The sequence below is a fragment of the Parus major genome, unplaced genomic scaffold (genome assembly GCF_001522545.3).
Source record: "Parus major isolate Abel unplaced genomic scaffold, Parus_major1.1 Scaffold506, whole genome shotgun sequence".
Taxonomy (NCBI): Eukaryota; Metazoa; Chordata; class Aves; order Passeriformes; family Paridae; genus Parus; species Parus major.
Genome location: NW_015379397.1, coordinates 1 through 21794, shown reverse-complemented (window position 1 = coordinate 21794; position 21794 = coordinate 1). Strand labels below are relative to the sequence as shown.

The 21794-nt window shown below is 45.5% G+C and overlaps 1 protein-coding gene and 1 long non-coding RNA gene across 2 annotated transcripts; one reads left to right on the top strand and one right to left on the bottom strand.

Moving 5' to 3' along the window:
* Window positions 1–7037: 7037 nt before the first annotated feature.
* On the top strand, window positions 7038–14648 carry LOC107199222 (zinc finger protein 664-like). Its single transcript, XM_033511717.1, has 2 exons — window positions 7038–7592; window positions 7778–14648. The coding sequence occupies exons 1-2, from the start codon at window positions 7451–7453 to the stop codon at window positions 9118–9120; spliced, it is 1485 nt and encodes a 494-aa protein (XP_033367608.1). The 5' UTR covers window positions 7038–7450; the 3' UTR covers window positions 9121–14648.
* Window positions 14649–20646: 5998 nt separating this feature from the next.
* On the bottom strand, window positions 20647–21788 carry LOC107199221. Its single transcript, XR_001519184.2, has 2 exons — window positions 21407–21788; window positions 20647–21141 (listed from the first exon to the last, which is right to left on the bottom strand). It is a non-coding gene; the product is annotated as an uncharacterized LOC107199221 (long non-coding RNA).
* Window positions 21789–21794: the final 6 nt, after the last annotated feature.

Sequence of the window (21794 nt, the reverse complement as noted above, 5' to 3'; positions counted from 1 at the left end):
TTTGTGAGTGCTGGACTCGACCCCCTCAGCCAGACCCTCAGTGAAGATATTAACCAGGACTGGGCCCAGCACAGATCCCTGGGGACACCACCAGGGACTGGACACCAGCTGGATGCAGCACCATCCCCACCACTCTCTGGGCCCGGCCTCCAGCCAGTTCTGCAGTCAGCAAAGAGTGCTCCTGTCCAAGCCGTGGGCTGCAGCTTTTCCAGGGAATGCTGTGGCTCTCCGTGTCCAAGGCCTTGCTGAAGTCCAGGTCAACACATCCAGAGCCTTTTCCTCACCCACCAGGTGGGTCAGCTGGTTATAAAAGGAGATCAGGTTGGTCAGGCAGGACCTGCCCCGCCTAAAGCCACGCTGGCTGGGTCTGACCCCTGGGCCATGCTGGAGGTGCCGTGTGATGGCACTCAAGGGGATCTGTTCCAAAACCTCACCAGGCACCGAGCTCAGGCTGATAGGCCTGGAGTTCCCCAGAGCCTCCTGCCAGCCCTTCTTGGGGATGGGCTCACACTGGCACCTCCAGTCCTCTGGGACCTCCCCAGTGAGCCAGGACTGCTGAGGAGAAATGATGGAGAGCAGCTTGGGGAGCTCATCCACCAGCTCCCTCATCCCCCTAGCATGGATCCCATCCCATCCCATCCACCTGTGAACATCTGAGTGGCTCAGCAGGTCTCTGACTGCTTCCTCCTGGATTACAGGGGGCTGTTCTGCTCCCTGTCCCCATCTACCAGCTCAGAACACTTGTCCTGAGGAAAACCTGTCTTGATGTTGATAAATGAGGCAAAGAAGGGGTTGAGTACCTCAGCCTTTTCCTCATCTTTGGTAACCATATCCACCCCAATAAGGAATGGAGGTTGTCCGTAGCCTTCCTTTTGCCATTCATGTATTTATAAAAACATATTTATTATCCTTCATAGAAGCAGCCAGGTTAAGCTCTAATTGAGCTTTCACCTCTCAGCTTTTCTTTCTGCATGACCTAATGACATCCTTAAACATTTCCTGAACTGCCTGCCCCTCTGTCCAAAGGTGATGCACCCTCATCTTTTCCTTGAGTTCCTCCAAAAGCTCCCTGCCCAGCCAGGCTGGTCATTTTCCTCACTAGCTCATTTTTTGTCACAGAGGGACAGGCTCTTCCTGCTCCTTCAAGACTTTTTTCTTGAAGTCTGTCCATCCTTCCTGGAATCCTTTGTTTTAAAAAGCTGTTTCCCTTAAAAAAACTCAGTACCTTACTTGGTACTCCCCAAATCTGCATCCTTAATCAGCTGAAGTCTGCTCTTCCTATATCCAGTGTAGAAGTTTTGTTAATGCCACTCCTTCTTTCACAGAATATTTCAAAACTCGATGATTTCATGGCCACTGTACCCCAGGCAGCCTCCAACCACCACATCCCCCAGCAGCCCTTCTCTGTTTGTGAACAGCAGGAGACACAGCTTTCCTTGGCAGTGGGACGAGAAGGAAACCTCCCCAAAGTGCAGCTTGGCAGGTTCAGCCTGGAGGGGAGGAGAAAGAAAAGTCCCGGCCAGGGTAGAATTTTGGTGCAGGAGATGTCCCAGAGTGAGACTGGACCATGCCATGGCTGTGTGTGCCAGGAGCCGGCAGTCAGTGGGGCCCAGGGATGCTCCAAGGGACTTGGAGTTTTGCTTCTGACTCCTTGAGCAGCTTCTTCAACCTTCTCTCAGTGCCTGAGGGTCCTGGACTCAGCCCCAAATCCCCCCTGGGGTTCATTAAAATACAGAAAGCCTCGGGGGCTCTTTCTCTTCCTTCCATTGTCTTCAAGTCCAAGGCTTGTGCAGCTGCTTGGAGTCAGTTTGGAGTTCTGTTGAGGAGGAAGATTTGAAAATCCACTATGTTTTTCATTTTGTTTAAATCAAGGGTGTATTTTTTTTTATTTTCTGGTGGAGAGAAGAGGTGACAGAAGCATTCCCCAAGTGATCCTGATGCTGAATGTCTGGTTAGGAGGTCTGGTCAGGGGGAAGAATGAGCCCCTTGCGGGCTGCCCCTGTTTGGACAACCTGCTCCTCACCCCAAGCCTTGCCATATCTGACATTGCCCACCTGGGGCTGACATCCCAAAACATTGAAAACATTTATCAATTTTTCTTTATAATTAAAATCTAATTAGTGAATAAAAATAAAATTTTACTTTTTAAAATAACATTATTCTGTATTTTTATAACCTATTTTTTATATTTATAGAAAAGAATTGATACATTTTTAGGAACAAAAACCATTATTGGTCTTTGGTTCTAAGTACCATAATTCCCTTCATTAAGTAATTGACCACTATTTCTCCCTCTTTATGCTAATTATTCCTATTTTTAGTCCTCTGATCACCTTTTTTATCGTTTTCTCAGACGATAAAAGGGACCTCTATGGCGTCCATGGAGACTTTTCTGGGGAACATCTGGGGTAGTGTTGGGTCTGGGGAGGGAATTTAGAGAGAACTTGGGGATCTGAAGGACACTTGAGGGAGGCGGGTGGGCACTTGGAGGGGCACTTAGGGATTCTGTAGGACAATTCGGGGTCCGGGCGGGCACTTGGGGGGCTGTAACAGAGCTCTCTGGGGCGCGGGGGATGATGGGAGTTGTAGGCGCCGGTATAATACGGTCTAATGGGGCCGCGGAGCACCACGGGAGTTGTAGGCGCAGCTCCAATGGGTTTTGCTGAGGCGCGGGGCATGACGGGAGCTGAAGTCCCGACTGGAATAGCGTTCTTTGTTCACCGCGGAGCATGATGGGAGCGGCAGCGGGAAGCGGGAGTGGGAAAGCGGAGGAGAAACCGCGCGGCTCCGGCAATCCCTGAATTCGCAGCCCCCGGGACCGTCGTTCCCCCTCCCGCAGGTGCCCGGGGAGGGGGAGCTCGCCCCAAATACCCCGTGGGTCCCTCGGTTTGGGGTTTTTGGCGGGGATGTTTGGGGATCGCAGGGCTCCAGAGCCAAGCTGCAGATGCCCCTCGGGAGGACACCGGGGGTCCCCGGGAGGTGTTTTTGGGGATTCCCGGTGGTGGTGGCGGCAGAGCCCCGGGGGGCCGGGGGGATGTGGGTCCCCCCGCCGTGGGGGCTGGGCTTCCCGGGCCGGGCCCCCCGAGCTCTGCTGGGGCCACATGGGGACCATGGTGGGGGGGGGACGGACCCCGGTTTTGGGGAGCCCCGGGAGAGCCGCAGCTTCCCTAAGCGGGACCCCAGAGAGAGGAGAGCCCCAGAGCCACAATTTGCAGGAATCCCAAGAGGCATCCCTTGGGATTGCCAAGACCCCGGTGGGGGGTGCTGAAGCTGGAGGGGCAGCACGGCTGGGAAGGGGGTTCAGGGCTCCCGGTGCCGGCAGTGTCTGCTCCCAGCATGAGCCCAGTTGTTCCCCCTGTGTGGCTCCACTTTTCTCGGCACCCCAGGATGAGCGCAGTCACTCCCAGTCATTCCCTATTAGGGTATGATTTGCCCCCAGCACCGTCCCCGTTGTTCTCAGTTTCTCCCACTTTGGCCCAGTGTGTTCCCAATTCTCCCAGCTGCCCCCATTATAGTCTCAGTCACTTCTAGTATGATGCCAGTATTTCCCAGCAGGACCCCAGTCACTCATACTTGCCCCCAGTGTGGTCCCAGTTTCCCCCAGTGTATTCCCAATGGCTCCCCATATGGTCCCAGTCACCACCTGCAGGGTCTTAGGCACTCCCAGTATATCCCAGTTGCTCTGAACATTCTTGTAGTCATTCCCAGTCACTTGCAGTTCCTTCCAGCATGATCCCATTTGCTCTCAACTGCTCCCAGTCAGCCTCAGTGTAGCTGGACTCACTGCCAGTATGATCACAGTCACCTCCAGAATGATCCCAGTTCATCCCAGTATAAGCCCAGTTGCTTCCAATCATCTCCAGTATGCTCCCAGTCATTCCCACTTTGTCCCAGTTGCTGTCAGCATGATTCCAGTTGCTCACAGCCACTCTCAGTCAATCCCAATATGATTCTAGTCACCCTCAGTGTGATCCCAGTCTCAGCCAGCATGTACCCAGCTGCAACCAGTGTGATCCCAGTTGAGTATAATCCCAGAATTGTTGTAGTTGTTCCCATTTCTTCCCTGTGTGATCCCAATTATCCCTTGAATAGTCCCAGTCCATCTCAGCATGGTCCCACTCACTCTCAGTTGCCCCCAGCATGGTTCCAGCTGTTGCCAGTGTTCCAGTCCCCCAGGTATGGTTACAGACCTTCCCAGTATGTCCCAGTTTCCCCAGTAAGGTTTTAGTTACCACAGAAGGATCCCAGTCTTTCCAGTTACTCCTGGCTTGCCACCAGCATGATCCCAGTTTCTGGCAGTTGCCCAAAGTATTGTCCCAGTTGGTCCCAGTATGATCCCAGTTGTGGTCTCAGTCCCCTCAGCATGGTTCCAGTACCTTCCTGTTGATCCCAGTTGCTCCCAAGGTGTCCGCATGTTCCTCACAATATAGGCCCAGTAGCTCCCAGTAACCCCCAGCCTGGTTCCATTCACACCCACTGTAATCCCAGTGGTTCCCAGTACTATCCTGGTAGGAGGCATAGTCACTCCCAGTGTGGTTTCAGTCACTTCCAGGATGAGATGTTGCACCCAGTTTCCCCAAGTGTGGTTTCAGTCACCCCCAGTATGGTTCCAGTCACTCCCAGATACTGCCAGTATGATTCCAGTCATGGCCAGAGTGACTCCCTGTTACTCCCAGGGTGGGCCCAATTGCTCCCAGTCACCTCCAGCATGGTTCCAGTCACAGCCAGCATCTTTGCAGTCACTCCCAGTATGATCCCAGCTAGTTCCACTAGGATCCCAGTATGACCCCACCATGGGCACAGCTGCTCCCAGGATTATCCAGTGTGCTTCCAGTTGTTCCCATTTACCTGCACTGTGGTTTCAGTCTCCCCCAGTCTATCCCAGTTGCTTCTAGTCACTCCTCAGGTGCTTCCAGCATAATTCCAGTTGCTACCAGCCACTCCCAGTCACCCTGAGTGCAGTCCCACTTGCTGCCAGTATGGTCCCAGTCTTGCCCAGGATGGCCCAGCTGCTCCCACTGTGATCCCAGTAGGATCCCAGTTGCCTTCAGTGTGATTCCAGTCAATCCCTGTTTCTCCCAGTGTGATCCCAATTGCCCCTAGTACAATTCCAGTCCCTCCTGAGATGATCCCAGCCCCTCCCAGCATGGTTCCAGTCCCTACTCCCACTCTCTCCCAGTTGTCCCCAGCATGGTTCCCGTTGTTCCCAGTGTGTTCCCAGTCCCCCCCAGTATGGTTACAGACACTCACAGTGCATCTCAGTTGCCCTCTGCATGTCCATAGGCATTCCCAGACACTCCTAGTGATCCCAGTCTGGTGCTTGTTATGCCAGTATGATCTCAGTCACATCCGGTATATCCCAGTTGCCTGCAGCATGCATCCAGTCATTCCCAGTTACTCCAATCTGCTTGCAGCATCATCCCAGTTGCTCTCTTGCTCCCAGTAGCCTAAAATGTGATCCCAGTATCTCCCTTTTGACACCATCATGAGCCCAGTAAGCTCCAGTATGATCCTTGTCACATGCCAGTCCTCCCAGGATGGTCCGAGGATAATCCCAGTTACTTCCAATCACTCCCTGGATGATCCCAGTTGCCTCTAGCTAGATCAACCCGGTCAGTCCCAGTATGATGCTATTGGCTCCCAGTGTGCTCCCAGTTGCTCCCAGTCACCCCCAGTATGGGGGAAGATGTGCATGGTATGTTGCCAGTCACTCTCAAGTCTTCCCAGTATAACCCAAAGATAATCCCAGGGTGGTCCCAGTCACTGCCAGTATGAACCAGTTGAGCCCCACATGGTTCCAGTTGCTCCCTTTCACCCTCACTTTTGTTCCAGTCACTCGTAGTTTCACCCAGTATATCCCAGTTCCTTCCAGCACATTCCCAGTCACTTCCAGTTCCTTCCAGCATAATCTCATTTGCTCACAACTGCTCTCAGTCAGCCTCAGTTTAGTTGGACTCGCTGCCAGTATGATCCAGTCACCTCCAGAATGATCCCAGTTTATCCCCATATAAGCCCTGTTGCTTCCAATCACCCCCAGGATGCACCCGGTGACTCCCAGTTCCTCTCAGTTGCTTGTAGCATGATCCCAGTTGCTCACAGGTGCTTCCAGTCAGCCTCAGCATGAACCCAGCCACTCCCAGTATATCCCATTTGCACCCAAGCTGGTCTCAGTTGCTCCCTGCAGGCTCCTACTCACTGCCTGTATGATCCCAGTATGATGTCAGTACACCCCCAGTACAATCGCAGTCGCTGCCAGGATGATCCCAGTACAAACCAGTCCCTGCCAGTGCTGCCACTCCTGGGATCCCCCAGCCCTCTCTGTGTTCCCCCCTCCTGCATCTCCCCAGAGGAGCCCCAAGGGCTGGCAGTCCCCAGCCAGGGTCCCCAGCCAGCCCCAGGTTGGATCTGCAGCCGCCAATTTCCCTCTCCTTTTCCCCGGGCCGGGTTCCCCCCACCCCCAGTGGGTGGGAGCAGCCGAGAGCCCCGCGCTGCCCATCCCGACCTGTCCCAGTTCCATCCCCGATCCTACCATGGCTGCCAGAGGTTCGGGAACGGAGCACCGAGGGTGTTGCTGCTCCTGGAGGAGGAAGGATGGAAGAAGAGGGATGAAGAAGGAGAGTGAAAAGAGATGGAAGTAGGAGAAATAGGTGGTGTTAGGGAGGAGGAGGAGGGATGGAAGAGGAGGAGTGGGAGGAAGAGGAGGGACAAAGGAGGATCAAGGAAAGGAGAAATAACCACGAGGTCGAGCACTCCCTGAATTCACAGCCCCCCAGCTGTGGGATCATCACCCCCCATCCCACAGGTGCCCAGGGAGGGGGAGCTCGGCCCAGATATCCTGGAGGATTCCCTGGGTTGAGTTTTTTGGTGGGGGGGGGGGGGGGGGGGGGGGGGGGGGGGGGGGGGGGGGGGGGGGGGGGGGGGGGGGGGGGGGGGGGGGGGGGGGGGGGGGGGGGGGGGGGTTGGAAAATTAAGAATTCCAAAGCTGAGCGGAAAATGCCCCTTGGGTGGACACTGGGGAGTCCCAGTGGTGGCTGCTGGCAGAGGCAGCCTGGAGGAGCAGTGCCCTGTGTCTGCCAGGACCCCAAAGTGGGGAGCCCAGAGGGGGGGAGTGTCGTGATTCACAGGACCCTCAACAGCCTGGAGAGGGGCAGGGGGGACTCCTTTTACCTCCTGCACCCCAAAGCAGGGGAGAAGGGACCCCGACATCCCAAAAACCCCCAAGACCCATAACTGAGGAGATGGAAATGGGGAACTTTTCAGATTCCTGGGACTCACAGCATCTTGAGGAGGGCAGGGACTGAGTAGATGGGGGACCCCCAGCAGCTGGGATAGGGTGGGAACCTCTGAACACCAAAGGGGGGAAAGCAGAGGTGGAGAACTCCTGGGAGGCATTTTCAAGGCTGACTCTTGGCGTTTGGAGATTTTTATGGATGGCCGGTGACTTCCGGAGATGGACTTGGGCAGAAGAACATTCAAACTCAACATGCTCATTCCTTGTTTTCTCTCAAACCAGGATTTCCCATTTCCAAACTTTGACCAGATGGAGGAGGAGGCTGTGAGGAAGAGGAAGATTCCCCGGGACACCCAGGCAGGTGAGGAAGAAGTCAGTGCCCCTTTCCCCCTCCCTCCTGCTCCATCTCCCCGCCCAGCATGGCCCCCGGCTGCAGGACAACCCCGCTGCCAACGCCGTCCTGCCGGGGACCCACTGGGGGGATCTCCTTCCCCTTCCCTCTCAATGGAGGCAAATCCCATCCTCTCCTTGTCCTTCCTCCCCCAGACAAGGAGCTGAGGATGGAGACCAGGGAGGACAAAGCCTCACGTCAGAACCTCGTGGAAGAGGCCATTTTGAGCAGCTCCATGGTGCAGGAACCCAACGCGGAGGAAAAGCCCAGGAGATCCCTCAGGAGGAGGGGCTCCAAACACAGCCCAGGGTGCTCTGAGGAGGAAAGACCCACCCTGTGCCGGGAAGGCAGCCTGAGATCCTGCCGGGGCTCTGAGCTGGTGGTCCATGAACAGCTTCAGGATGGAGAGAAGCCCTACAAGTGCTTGGAGTGTGGGAAGAGCTTCAGCCAGAGCACCAAACTGATCCGCCACCAGATGATCCACACCGATGAGCGGCCCTATGAGTGTGCAAAATGTGGCAAGGGTTTCACCTGCAACTCCAACCGCATCCGTCACCAGCGCATCCACAATGGGGAGAGGCCTTATGAGTGTCCCCAGTGTGGGAAGAGGTTTCAGACCAGCTCCCATCTCCTCGTGCACCAGCGGATTCACACGGATGAGAGGCCCTTCCGCTGCCCTGACTGCGGGGAGGACTTCAAGCGAAACTCCCACCTCGTCACCCACCGGCGCATCCACACCGGGGAGAGGCCCTATGAGTGTGGGGAATGTGGGAAGAGGTTCAGCCACAGCTCCAGCCTGACCATCCACCGGAGGATCCACACTGAGGAACGGCCCTACAAGTGTGGGGAATGTGAGATGACCTTCAGCCAGAGGTCCCAACTGATCATCCACCAGATCATCCACACTGGGGTGAGACCCTACGAGTGTTCTGAGTGTGGGAAGAGGTTTCAGATCAGCTCCCATCTCCTCAAGCACCAGCGGATTCACACAGAGGAGAGGCCCTTCCGCTGTCCTGACTGTGGGGAGGGCTTCAAGCGAAACTCCCACCTCGTCACTCACCAGCGCATCCACACTGGGGAGAGGCCCTATGAGTGTCGGGAATGTGGGAAGAGCTTCAGCCACAGCTCCAGCCTGACCATCCACGAGAGGATCCACACTGGGGAACGGCCCTACAAGTGTGGGGAATGTGAGATGACCTTCAGCCGGAGGTCCCAACTGATCAATCACCAGCTCATCCACAGCGGGGAGAAGCCCTACGAGTGTCCCCAGTGTGGGAAGGGGTTTCGGATCAGCTCCAATCTCCTGAAGCACCAGCGGATTCACACAGAGGAGAGGCCCTTCCGCTGTCCTGACTGTGGGGAGGGCTTCAAGCGAAACTCGTACCTCGTCAAGCACCGACGCATCCACACCGGGGGGAGGCCCTACGAGTGTCCTCAGTGTGAGAAGAGCTTCTCCAGGAGCTCTCACTTGACCAGACACCAGCAGAGTCACCGGTAAGGGAAGCCCTGCAAGTGCCCCAAGTGCAGGAAGAGCTTTGTGCACTGCCCCAGCTCCATCCCACATCGGACGACCCACGTTGGGCAGAGCCCTGATGACCCATGTTCCCAGCAATATGTGTTGGAAAGACACTGGGGAGGTGTTTCTTTTGATTTGATTCTAACTGTCTTTTGGTTCATCCCTGTAAAACAGACAAAACTGGGGTAAAAATCAACAAATTCATCAAAGGCATCTAAAGCCTCACTTTTTACTAGTGCTTCAAAGGAATCTGGGATTCAGGGAGATACTTGGGGGTTTTGGGGATATTTGGTGTAGTTGTCTCCATTTCTTGTCACTCAAAGAGACAAAAGGGTTCAATCTGTCATCTCAAAACCACGCAATGCCACTGAAAACTACTCAACCCAACTCTTGGGGGGTTTCCTCAGAGCAGGTCCATGGAGCCCCATTGCCAGGGGTGGTTGCCATGGGCATGAGCCCAGAGATGGAGCCAGAGTGCTTTGCCTCGGTGCTGGAGAGCAGAGACATGATGAATGGTCCCAGACATCTCCAGGGTGTGTTTGTGGGGCAGAGCAAGTTCTGCCTAGGTGGGGCAGTCACTGCCCCAACCCAGCCACTGCAGCCTCTGCTCCAGCCCCAAAGTGGCTGCCAAGGCCCTGGCACCCCAAAAACCCCAGCTGGGAGAGGGAGCAGAGCAGGTGAGGCTGTGACACGGGTGTGACACTGACATGTGCCACGGCCCTGGAGCTCACAGCAGCTGAGATGGTGCTGGATCCAAGGCTGACTTTGGATCTCTGTCCCTCTCTCTCTCTTCTCCTGACTTCCTCTTCTCCAAATCTGGATAACTTGATATTGAACAGGTTCGAATTTGGTAAATCGGTGCTTTGTGAAGCGATTTACTGTAATTCCATGACACTTTATGATTTCCCAAGTACTTAATCTCTAAAGTTTGCAACCAGAAGTTTGTTGTTTTCTCCTATGCACCGCCCAAGGGGATTGAGGTACCTCAAGTCCATTTCCAGCATGGGCCAGGCAAGCTTGGGGCACAGCACAGGGAACTGCAATGCTGAGCCAGCCCTGGCTGGGTTGGAGGAAGCAGAAAGGCCAAGCCCTGAGCCCAGGCCTGGCACAGCAGGGCCTGTCCCTCACGGGTGGGTCGGGGCTCTTTGTGGGGCAGGGGGATGTGAGGGGCAGCAAGGACAAATGCCATAAACATGTGTGACACTCCAGATCCTTATGGAACCAAGGGGCCAGTGGGACACCGTGGGAAGTTGTGGAACCAAGGGGATCATTGTGGCTCTGTTGGGCCCATGGAACCAAGGGGCCAGTGGGACACTGTGGATTGTCATGGAAACAAGGGACCACTGTGAGCCTGCAGGGCTGTAACACCCCAGGACACTTCAATGCTGATGGTAACTGTTATAAATGAAATTACAATTAGACAACTAGGTCTATTGAATTAACAGCAGTTTAATTAAAAATTAATTCAATTTAGTGAATTGAATAGCAATTTGGTATAAAAGAATACAGTTTAGTAAAAAAATGCAATTTATATATAATTTGCCAGTAACTAAGTGTGATTAAAACATAAGCAAAACCGACTGGGCTATGGAGAGGGCTTCTCACCCTGCCTCATGTACAGAACAAAGCAGTTCAAACTAAACTTCTATATTACATGCTTATGCATATTCATTAATGTTTCCTGTAAGTTTCCTCCTACTTCTGATTCTTAAATTTTATGTCATTATTCTTCATGGCGCAAGCCTCACTTGTTGTTAGGGGATCTTCAGTGTTCTTTCAGTGGTCTGTGGATGAAGGCTCACACTCATCCTCGTCCTCTGGATGGCCTTACAGGTGTGCGTGCGTACTAAGCGTTGTGTTATGTAAATAAGCATTGTGTTCCACTAATTAGTGTTACATTTAACAATTTTCAGGCCCTATACCTAAAGTCATTCCAACTTGGTTCATCTCAAGGTTGATTTTGTCTTGGGACATTGCTTTTCTTAAAACTGCATCCTGTATCCTGTTTTTAACACATAACATCTGCAAAGGGGACCATCTGCCTTGTAACACTGATTCCCTTTATTGCTTTATAATAATTACTTTCCAAATAGTTACAATTTAGTTAGCATGAATCATCTCCATTTATTACAATTCTTGCATTTCTCTTTTTAATTGTATTGATTCATGCTTCTTATAAAAAATCCTGAATTTTAGTATTTTTTATATCCCAAATAATTCATTTTCTTGTGTTCTCCTCACTTTGGCTTCTAATTTTTGTAACATCTCCCATGCTGCATCAAGCTTTTCACACTCTTTCTCAAATTTGTTTAACATTTTTTGTGCTGTAGTAGTCTCTTTAGTGCCAGTAGGTCTTGCTTTTAGTATCATTGAAGAGTTTGGTGGTTTTTTGGTTTTTGTTTTTTTTTTTGCCAATTCTGGATCAATGGGTGTTACTGTAGTTTGTGTTCCTTAAATTATGGAGTGGATTAGTCTAATAAGGCACAGAATCATATAAGGTAAAAACAATAATCTTAATATAAAACATAATATTTTAGGTCATTTATGGATTGGTAGGGTTTAGCTCCAGGATTCTTATGTCAGCACAAATCACTTTGGTTATCTCACTCGGAATTAATTTTTTTGTTATTCCCTAATATCGAATGGGAGGTTTTGGCTGCCAGGTTTTCTTATTATTATCAGAATTTACTAGTAAAATAGATATACAAGGAGTATATCTTACCACTTTATTGTATTTCCTTCCTTCTTGAGTTATACAAATGGTTTGAATTATTTGATAACTCAAAATCCATCCCCCCGGGTCGTTTTAATGTCTTGGAAATTTGAGTATGATTCTGTTTTAAAAATTGTTCTGGAGCTAGACTCAGACCTCTCCATGGTCATCTTTCAGCCATTCTATGTCTACTACAAATCCAGCATTTGGATAATCTTAATTCTGTGGAAATTTCTTGGATCAAATCTAGAAAAATATTTTGAGTTGAAGTTGCCAAATCCCAGTCACTGTACTGCTGTTTTAACTGTTCATATCACTTATTCAGTTCCTCCAATTCTTTCCTTGGGATCTTTTTCATACCTTTATTTCCTTTTGTTTTTAAAATTGTTGTGATTGTAACAGGCAGTGCTAACATATGGATGTGCCATGAACCCTGGTTCCATCTTGTCCCTGACTCAGCTACAGAGTGATTGCATTTGTCACATGGATTGGAATTATTGGGACTTTGTTTTCACATAGATTGTTCTTTCATTGCTTGCTTTTGTGCTGCTTGTTTTAATATCTCTTATTCCTTCCTTATTTCTTGGATTCTGTCCCATCCAGCTTTACGGTTTTGGCCAGTTTCCAAGGGTATCTTAATGAACACAGTGAAAATAATGCTCAGGACTTTTAACTCTACCTTCCTCAAGGCCCCTTGGGTTGCAGCCAAGGGCCGAGGTCCCAGTCTTCTTGGTAGCAAAGTTTATATCCTGGGATCTGGTCACTGACACGTTTTGTCTCACTGGTACCCTTGGCTTCATAAGGTTTGTGTGAGCCATTGTAACTCTGTTTGTTTTAAGGATGGCACAGATTTCGCAGCACTGCTTTATCTCTCTCCCTAAGTTACTCAGCTACTTTTTTTTTTATTTTTATTTTTTTTAATTTAAGCTACCAAAACTCCAGAGATGTGCCAACCACAATAAACGTTACTTGTTACACAACTTCAGTTAACAATTTATTAATGAACTTTAATTAACAGGGGGTTCTCTTGACACAGTTTTTGTTGTTAAATAAATAAAACATTTAGTCAAAACAATTTATATTTACTGTACAAAATACTAAAAAACAAACATACTTAAAAGATAGGAAAACGTAAGGTTCTGTGAAAAGAAACTGCTACGTGTTATTCACACTTATAATGCACATAACACAACTGCAACACGCTATTTAGGTATTGTATATTCATAGATGGCTGGTATAACGTTTTCGTAAAGGGATGCTATGTTATTAAAATGAGTTTGCGCTTCACAGACTCCGAACAAGGCAGAATTTGTCTTTTGAATGTCTAAATATAATAAACCAAACAAAATCAATGCTAGGCTGTAACAAATGGTCAGTCGTGTTCTATGTCAGAGCTCACTTGGCATAGCCAGCACTGCACACATCTCAGTCAGATGGGATTTTGGTATTGCTGCTGTTTTTTTTATCTTTTTCTCCAGGAAAATATCTTTGGGTGAAGGAGCAGTTTTACTCTTTTTGCTGCTTTTTAGTTTGTAAAAGGTACAACAGATAACCCTGGCTTTCCTGTCTTTTAGAAATAAATTCATCCTTCCCCCACACCCCAGGGAAGCTACAGGGCAGCATAGTCACTCTCTTCCTGATTAAAAGGTTCTTTTGAATTTTACATACCTGTGGTTTTACAGTTTTACTGGAGAAATTACTGTGATCCTTTTAGAAAATTTGAAAAACCCCTCTTTAGAAATGTTTAGGGTGAATATTAACAGAAGTAAAAAGTTACCTTGCAATAATTAGTTTTAAAACCTAATGTCAAAATATTGAGTGATTTACAGCTACTGATAAAACGACCTTCCAATTAATGTTATCTATAGAAGATATTCATGGTTTAAAAAATAATTAGCTAGGAGAACTTCATTGTACAAGAAGACAAGTTAACCATCTATTACCCATTTTCTTGTTTTTTCCACAAATCTAATAAAGTAATTTCAATGTGAGTCTTTTTGCTATAAAAGACATGTCTAACAGCATATATACTGATTTGGACTTTGGATTTTAATTAAAAATTGGACTTGATGTTTTTGAAAAGTGCTACAAAAGCTGAATGGTAACTTGCCAAATCATGTTGTGGTTTTTCTCTAGTAGAACCACACTTTAAAAGTCCTAACAAACTTAAGTATATACCAGGCAAATTCCTGCTACAAATAAGTATTTTCAGTAACATCTGTAGTTACTAAGTTATACTCAAAGCCAAAATACTTAAAAACATAATGTATTTGTTACATTTTTATAATCTCTATAGTAAATCCATGTTGCTGTTTTATTGTGTTCAAAAGTTATATGCCAAACTTTCAGTTGCCTTTTTTGTAATAATAGAGTAAGATTGAGTTATGCTTTCATTGGATACAAGTTAAGTATTGATAGAATTAAGTGAAGTTTCACTTTGTTTAAGTCTGAGTGTTCTTAAGTTAGGTTTCATAACTTTGGTATTCTTTTGAGGTTAAGTTTTGTTATTTCCTTCTGTCATAATTAATTTCTACCAGGTTTGAATATTGTTTAATTTAAATTGTCTCACGTTTTGTTAAAAGGCACTTGTCTAAATTGCAAAGTATAGTTATTTTCCTAGAGAGATGAAGATGACTACAACTGAAACAGCTGTGATGGAACACTGATAAACACCTGCTGGTAGAGAGAAGAAGATAGAGTCTGTTGCATCCTTCATTTCATCGAAGGTTTCATTTATTTGCTACGATCTCTGCTGTTTTTGTTTTCTATAGGTAACATAAAAGAATGATCACTGTTATTTACTAGGAAATTTAGAAGTTTGTTACCTTATTTAATTTTTGGTCATTAAGACATGAATGTTCTAAAAATATTATCTTGATTTTCTCAGACACTTACTGCTGACATATATTGAGAGACTGCCAGCTATTCACAACCCTTCAGAAGTAAACATGAGCGCCGTTTATTTCTATCTTTAGCACACTTATGTAGGGTTTTACAGGGTCTGTGGGCTAAGCAAGTTACTATTGGCTAACACACAGGTTTACATTTTTTCTCATATACACAAGGATATTGTTTTGCTTTACTCTCTCTTCTGCAGGAAGGTTTCAAGGACTTTAGCCTTTAATATCACGACTTATTTCAAAGACTGGTTTGTGCAGACAGGCCTTTACTAATATATAAAATATAGCAACAATTTCCCCTTTTTCTTTTTGCACAAACCAGGCTTTGGATGTGACTCATTCTATACTTTTATGAAGACAACTTAACGTACAACTTAAAACTGTCATCCCAATTAACACTATAAGTAAAATCAGTCCCCCTCCTAACACAAGAGACCTCAACCACCCAGTGATACCCCAGCTGGTGAACCAACTTCCAATGGGGTCACTATCTTCTTTCAGGGCATGTAACCCATCCTGTAGCTGTTGTAGTTGCTTATGGATGGAAACTGAATGATCAGTAAGATTCAAGCAGCACATGCCTTCAAACTCCTCACCACCATGTCCTTGTGCTAAGAGCAAAAAGTCAATTGCAGCTGGATTTTATAATACTGCATGACATACACTACTCACATAGGCTGAAAGTTCACTTAACATTGTGGATGTTAAGTTCAATTCTTTCTTAGTCTAACAAGCCAGCCTTTTTAGAGTTGCTAAGCCTTCATTCAGGCTTCACTTTGACTGATGTTTTTTATTTTATCAACTACATTCAGCAATTGGTGTAAGCTTGGATGGAAACAAAGTAAGTTTCCCAAGATAACAGGGTCTTCTATGTAGATTAGCAGGAATCCCATTCCACGCTCTATCTCCACAGATTAGGAATAAGGAACTAAGAAATCGCTTTGGTAATTGTCCTGTAAGGTTGCACCGTGAATAAAGGCTTTACTTTCAATGGTAGTTGATGATTAGAACTTCTGTAATGGAGGGACAGTGCAGCAAATCATCGTGTAGACAGACATGAGATCCTGTCTACCTCAGGCAAATACTGGGACTGGTAGACCTTTATGAACCAGGGTTCACAAAAGGTCCACTCTCCAGCATGCAGTAGTAAACAACAGACTGTCAAACTTCTGTCATGTCTAGAAAAAGTCCTGTAAGCAGATCTAGTCCTACCAAAAAAAAAAAAAAACAAACCCAAAAACGAAAAAAACAAAACAAAAAAACCAACCAACCAACAACAACAACAACAAAAAACCGAAAAACCAAAACGAAAGAAATCCTCACCAAACTGCAAAATGAAGTTTCCTCAGGCTGAGTGACTGGTCTCTGCCAATCTCCTGATATAGGATTGAAGATGTCAGTGCATATCCCTTGGATATAACACTGGCTAAGGCAATGATAGTCCCTCATCCAGTGGGCGACACTGAGGCCTTTGTGTCTTCTGTGCTTCTTTCATTTATTAAAAAGGAATAAATGCCATCAACACTTCTAACAAGTGCCTAAAATGTAAAATACTGATGATTCAATAGCCCTATATGGTGGAGAGCTTTGCAAGCAAAAAAGATTCAGCAATACATGATTTCATCATACCAGGACTGCCACGGCGGTGGAGGTTGTGCCGTGACTCCCTGAAGAAACTGTCCTGAAAAGGATTGCCCAGGAGCACAGACACATCCTCGGCTCGGCTCGGCTCATGATTTCAGCCCAGTTCAGCCCAGGCAGCGTGCAGGTGACACGGAAGAAGGGACTAGAGCGCTGTGTGGCGTCTCGCTGAGAACTAACCTTTATTAAGGCAAAGCCCTTGGCGAAGGGAGCTGGTGACAGTGGCTCTCTCGAACAGGGGAAAACTTGGGGTATTTATAGGGGAGGAGAGGGGATGGGGGAAACTGGGATACAGGTATCAGGGTGGGGAGAACACCAATGGAGTTTAACAGTTTAACATAACTAACTCAAAGATTTCTGGGAGTGTTACTTTTCTCTCTCTTACAGAAAAGTATCTTGCCTCCAAGGTAGGGCCAGGATCTCTGAATCAGCTGACTCCCCAGCCCCCACAAGGACCTTTTCAGAGCCAAAAATCTGTAGTCAGAAAGTATTGCAAAAACAGGTAAATTCCTTATTCTGTACTATTGCCAAAAGTGGAGAGTTAACTTGCTCTAAAGGACACAATAAGTTTTCCAGTATTAAAGCAAATAAGTGCACCCCAAAGAAGAATGGGACGATTACATGTATAATCTCTTCAGATTGTTTGCAGTGCTCAAAATACTTGCATACCAAATAACCTGTAGATTAGGAATGAATAGGCAATACCCTTGTTCACAAAATCTCCGTTGTTTTAGTCACTTAGCATGAGATACCACAGTCTTCCTTTTTGACTAGAGCATTGCAGTGAGAGTGTTGCCCTTTAGTGAAAAGGGAATGTCTTCAGCTATTGGCTTTTTCTTCTTTCTTACACTTTCAAAAAAGAAGATTAAAAAACATAGGTGTTTTTTTAATTCTACCACAGATGTTGGAGCAGGGATGAGAACTCCCATAAAAGGCCAGAGCAGGCAAATTATTGGAAGTATTACAGGACCACAGAATCCAGCTCAGAACTAAAGGCTTGCATAGGCATGCCATGCTTTACGTTGGCAAAACCAATGAAGAGCATTGCAGGAGCCTCATACAAGTGAGCTGAACAGACACTGCAAAGTTAAAGCCTTAGCAGGCACAGGTTGCAGCAGGGGAGGTTTAAATTGACTATTAAGAAGAATTTCTTCACAGCAGGAGCTGTCAAGCATTGGAACAGGCTGCTCAAAGAAGTGGTTGAATCACCAGCCCTGGAGGCATTTATAAGTTGTGAGGATGTGGCACTCAAAGACACAGTTGAGTGGTGAACTGGGCAGTGTTGGGTTAACAGTTGGACTTAATGAAATGAGAAGCTTTTTCCAACCTGAATGAATCTACATGATCCACTCAAGAACTACTCAAAAAGAAGAACTACCACGTTCTTGATGGTGATGAGACAAGAAAATATGGAAAAAACCAACATACCCTAGGGAAAAGAAAAAAGCTACAGAGTTCCAGCATGCTTCTACAGCATCAAGTGTTATTTTTTATAGCTAAATAATAATCATAACAAAACAGATGCAAGAGTGGTAACATAGAGGAAATACTTATGTAATATGAAAAGGTTGCTTGGTGAGATTAATGCCAAAAGGACACCACATAAATCATCGTCAAAGTAGCTTGGCCCTATGTTCCAAATAATTTTTAAAAAGCCATCTATTTTTAAAAAGGTTAAAGCAATTTTTATTCCTCTATAGCTTGCATGAAGATGATGTTTCTATATTTTATTTTTCCTCTACACAATGCATGTTCAACAGCAAGGAGAGACAGGGAATTAGTATCTGCTGCTAAGATAATTATCTAGTTCCATGAGGAAAGTCAGATTAATTGGGATTTTATGTAGTATTTCTACACTAGCAGTAAGAATCAGTCCTTTGTAGAAACGGGCATAAGAAATTTTATGGAGTATAAGAATACGAAAACTTGACACATTCAACTGTACAAAAGGTACACGAGCACTAAATGAGGCAACTGTATCCATACAAAAGCCAAAATTTACAAATGACTCATACTACTGAAATGTACAGTTGCTGTGGTACTTTCTCATTAAGACTTTATATTCCAATAAAGAAACAAAACCAAGAGCAGTAATTATTTTCTAGTGCCTACTGCCTAAATTTAAAAGCCATAGTCCAGAACACAAATCAAAAATAACTACCTGACTTCCAATATCCCAGAGGAGACATGTTCAACAAGGATTAAAAAATTCCCTCCATTTTGAAATTGTGAAGACACAGTACCTAGTAAAACATTGGCTGGTATTGATCTCTTAGATTACAACAAACAGCCCCAAAGTATTTTACAGAACCTAGATCCAAATTTGAGGTGGTTCTAAGCAGTGTAGCTTAACTGACACACAGACCAATAGCAAAAACACGTTGCTAATGTTCCTAACATGGATTTTTTTTTTATTATTTTTTATTAGTTGGACTACTTTAATTTCAGAATATTACACTGGCCAGTGCATTAAGCAAAGGCTTTGTGATTTTGATTCTTTGACCAGTGTTCATTAGGGTTAATATAAAGTCCTTGGAAATGCCCCTTATTTGCTTTCATTTAATCAGCTGACTGCTGCATACGACAAGGAACCTACAGATGCTACAAAACACAAGATCAGTATAGAAGCAGAGACAAATAGGTACAGGGGAGTCAGAGACCACTGCCCCTAAATAAGCACATTCTTTAAAGGAATGTGGCTCTCATATATGACTCATAGTTTTGCTACATTAGATTCCTACATTGCTTTAGAGAACAAATTTTTAAAGAGTTCACAAAAGGAAAAAACTTCTAAAGACAAGGAAGTGGGATGCAGTTTGTTACAGAAAACAAAAAGTCTGTAATGATAACAGAAAAGAGGACAACAAAAGAAAGTAGAAGAACTTCCCACCTGTCAGAAGATTTTTCTAGCTGTCAAATTAAAGTTCTGGAGTATAAGAGGAACAGAAAATTAGAAGTTTAAATAATGTCATCATTATCATATCTGAAACAAAATAATCCAGGGCCAGAAAATTCATGCACTATGTTAAGGACAACTGAGTTTTAAACTCATTCTGCAGAAATAGCCTAGAATTAAACAATTCAGTTTGTATTTGCAGTCTGTGTTTAGATGGTCTAACTCAAGTTTTGTTGTATATCCTAAGGATCAGTGTTTCATTCAAATATTGTAGAATTAAGGAGCAGCTTCCTTTACCTATCAGCTGCTAAAAGCCTTGAAGCAGCTGCAAAATTGTTTTTATCTTTGTATATTTGAATGTCTGACCTCTAAAGACAACTCTCAAATACTTCAATGCTTTCATTAGGAAATACCATCATAAACTATCCAAGATATGAATGCTGGGTTTTATTTATTTTTTTTTAAACACAAAATTATACACAGAATAGATAAAAAGATACTATTTTCACGTAGCATCGATCTGCTTTCTTCAAACTGTTTTAGACCAAAGCTGCCCATATGCTGATTTCACTGTTACTTTCTTGAGGAAGAAAAGTCAAATAGAGTCTGTCCAACTGGCCTAACAAGAAGAATACAGACATTTTAGACCATTTTGATGTATTGAACATGAACCAAATCTAACTGATTAGATAAACGCCAAGAATTCATATGATGTCCTATTTAGAACTTTCTCTGGTACATATTCAAGAAGTTCAGTGAAGTTTCATCTGGGAGTATGAGGAGCTAAAGACAAACCTTGGTTTTCAAACTGCTATGTTGTGGAGGCCGAAGAACTGGCCAACGCCGAGAGCCTGGCTCTCCCTTGGAAGGATTCTCCCTAGGCAAGGCACTTTTCTCTCAGAGAGAGAAAAGTGTCACTCCCAGGGGTCTTTGAGTTAGTTATGTTAAACTCTTGTACCCCATTGGTGTTTTCCCCTGTCACTCCACCCCGATACATGTATCCCAGTTTCCCCCTCCCCTCTCCTTCCCTATAAATACCCCGGTTTTTCCCCTGTTCCGGGAGCTGCTGTCAGTGGCTCCCTTCACTGAGGGCCCTGCTATAATAAAGACTGTTTCTCAGTGGAATGCCATACAGCTCTCTAGTCTCCCTCTCTGTGTCGCCTGCACGCTGCCGCTGAGCTGAGATCAGTCGCCGGGCAGAGGACGTGCCTGTGCCCCTGGGCAGTCCTTTACAGGACGGCTTCTTCAGGGTAGTCATGGCACCCCTGCCATCGACAGTGCCATGGCACTGTTTCTTTTTCTAGACTATTTACAAGACTGCTAGATAAGGAATAATCATCTTCTCCAAAGAGGTTTTGATTTTTTACTCATGTAAGAGGTGTCTCTGTGCAGTTTCATAGGGAACTGAACAAGCAGGAGACAGACATTTTACATTTGGTCTTGTTAGTAAAATGAAGCTTGGAGAAGGATGTGAACTGTCTGTCATGCACGTGCCCATCATGTATACACGTGCTATTGCAAGTACAAAGTCGGAGCAAAGCATTTCTTCAAAAAATGCAAATATGTTTTTTATTTCTTTCATGTATTTGTGTCAACAAAAAAACATTCATAACTACTTCCTTCCACTTCAAACCAGTTTCAGTGCTAAATACAGGTAGTATCCATCCTTTTAGAAGGCACCATACAAGAGCTTCAGAAATGCAACATTTTTATCTCCATCCTTTTAGCGATTAGAGACTTTCAGCCTTTTTTTTATAGCTGTCTAGGATGCTGGTCAAGTTTGACAACAGATCTTCAGACATGAATTCTTCATAGTCTCTGTGAATTTTCACATTCTGTTCATCAAGGTATTTCTAGAAAAGAGGTACAGAAAACTTAATTAGCTCTATCATGTATTATCATGTATTTATTAGCTCTATCAGTATTGTACTGATTCTGCTAAAGCATTTTAAGCAGTCGTTGCAGAGGTTAACTGATGTCAGTTAAACACTTTCCATGGACTCAGTGCAGCAGCTAAATAACTGATACTTCCTTAGAAAGAATAAGTTCTAATTTCCAAGTGTTTAACTGCAAATGTCTCTAGAGAGATTTAATTCTGGATATCAAATTTTAGCTTACCACTATAGAAGCTATATGAGTAGCAACTGTTTCTATAAGACGATTCAAGTTAGCACCTATTTTTCTCTTCTCTTCTGTTGTTGTTTGCAGAACAACTTGATATCTAAAAGAGAAAGATACTCAGAAGGTCGTGTCCTAAATTAAAGAATTCCCAACATTTAAAACAATCACTTCAAGTCTGATTTATCATCATATTTAGCCATACTTTTTTCTATTAGTATTAATTTGAACCAAGTTAGAATATATTAATACTCAATTAAAAAAAAAAAAAAAAAAAGCCTGTATTTTGCTAACTGATAAGAAACAATGTACCTTAAAGTCCGAATACTCTTTCCAGACTTTGAGGTATAAAGTGTAAGTTTGAGAACTAATTTCTTTGCTACAACCA

Coding starts and splice junctions, on each gene's coding strand:
- LOC107199222 (XM_033511717.1), top strand. CDS start 7,451: ATGGACTTGGGCAGAAGAACATTCAAACTCAACATGCTCATTCCTTGT. Junction 7,593..7,777: donor TCCCCGGGACACCCAGGCAG/GTGAGGAAGAAG, acceptor TTCCTCCCCCAG/ACAAGGAGCTGAGGATGGAG.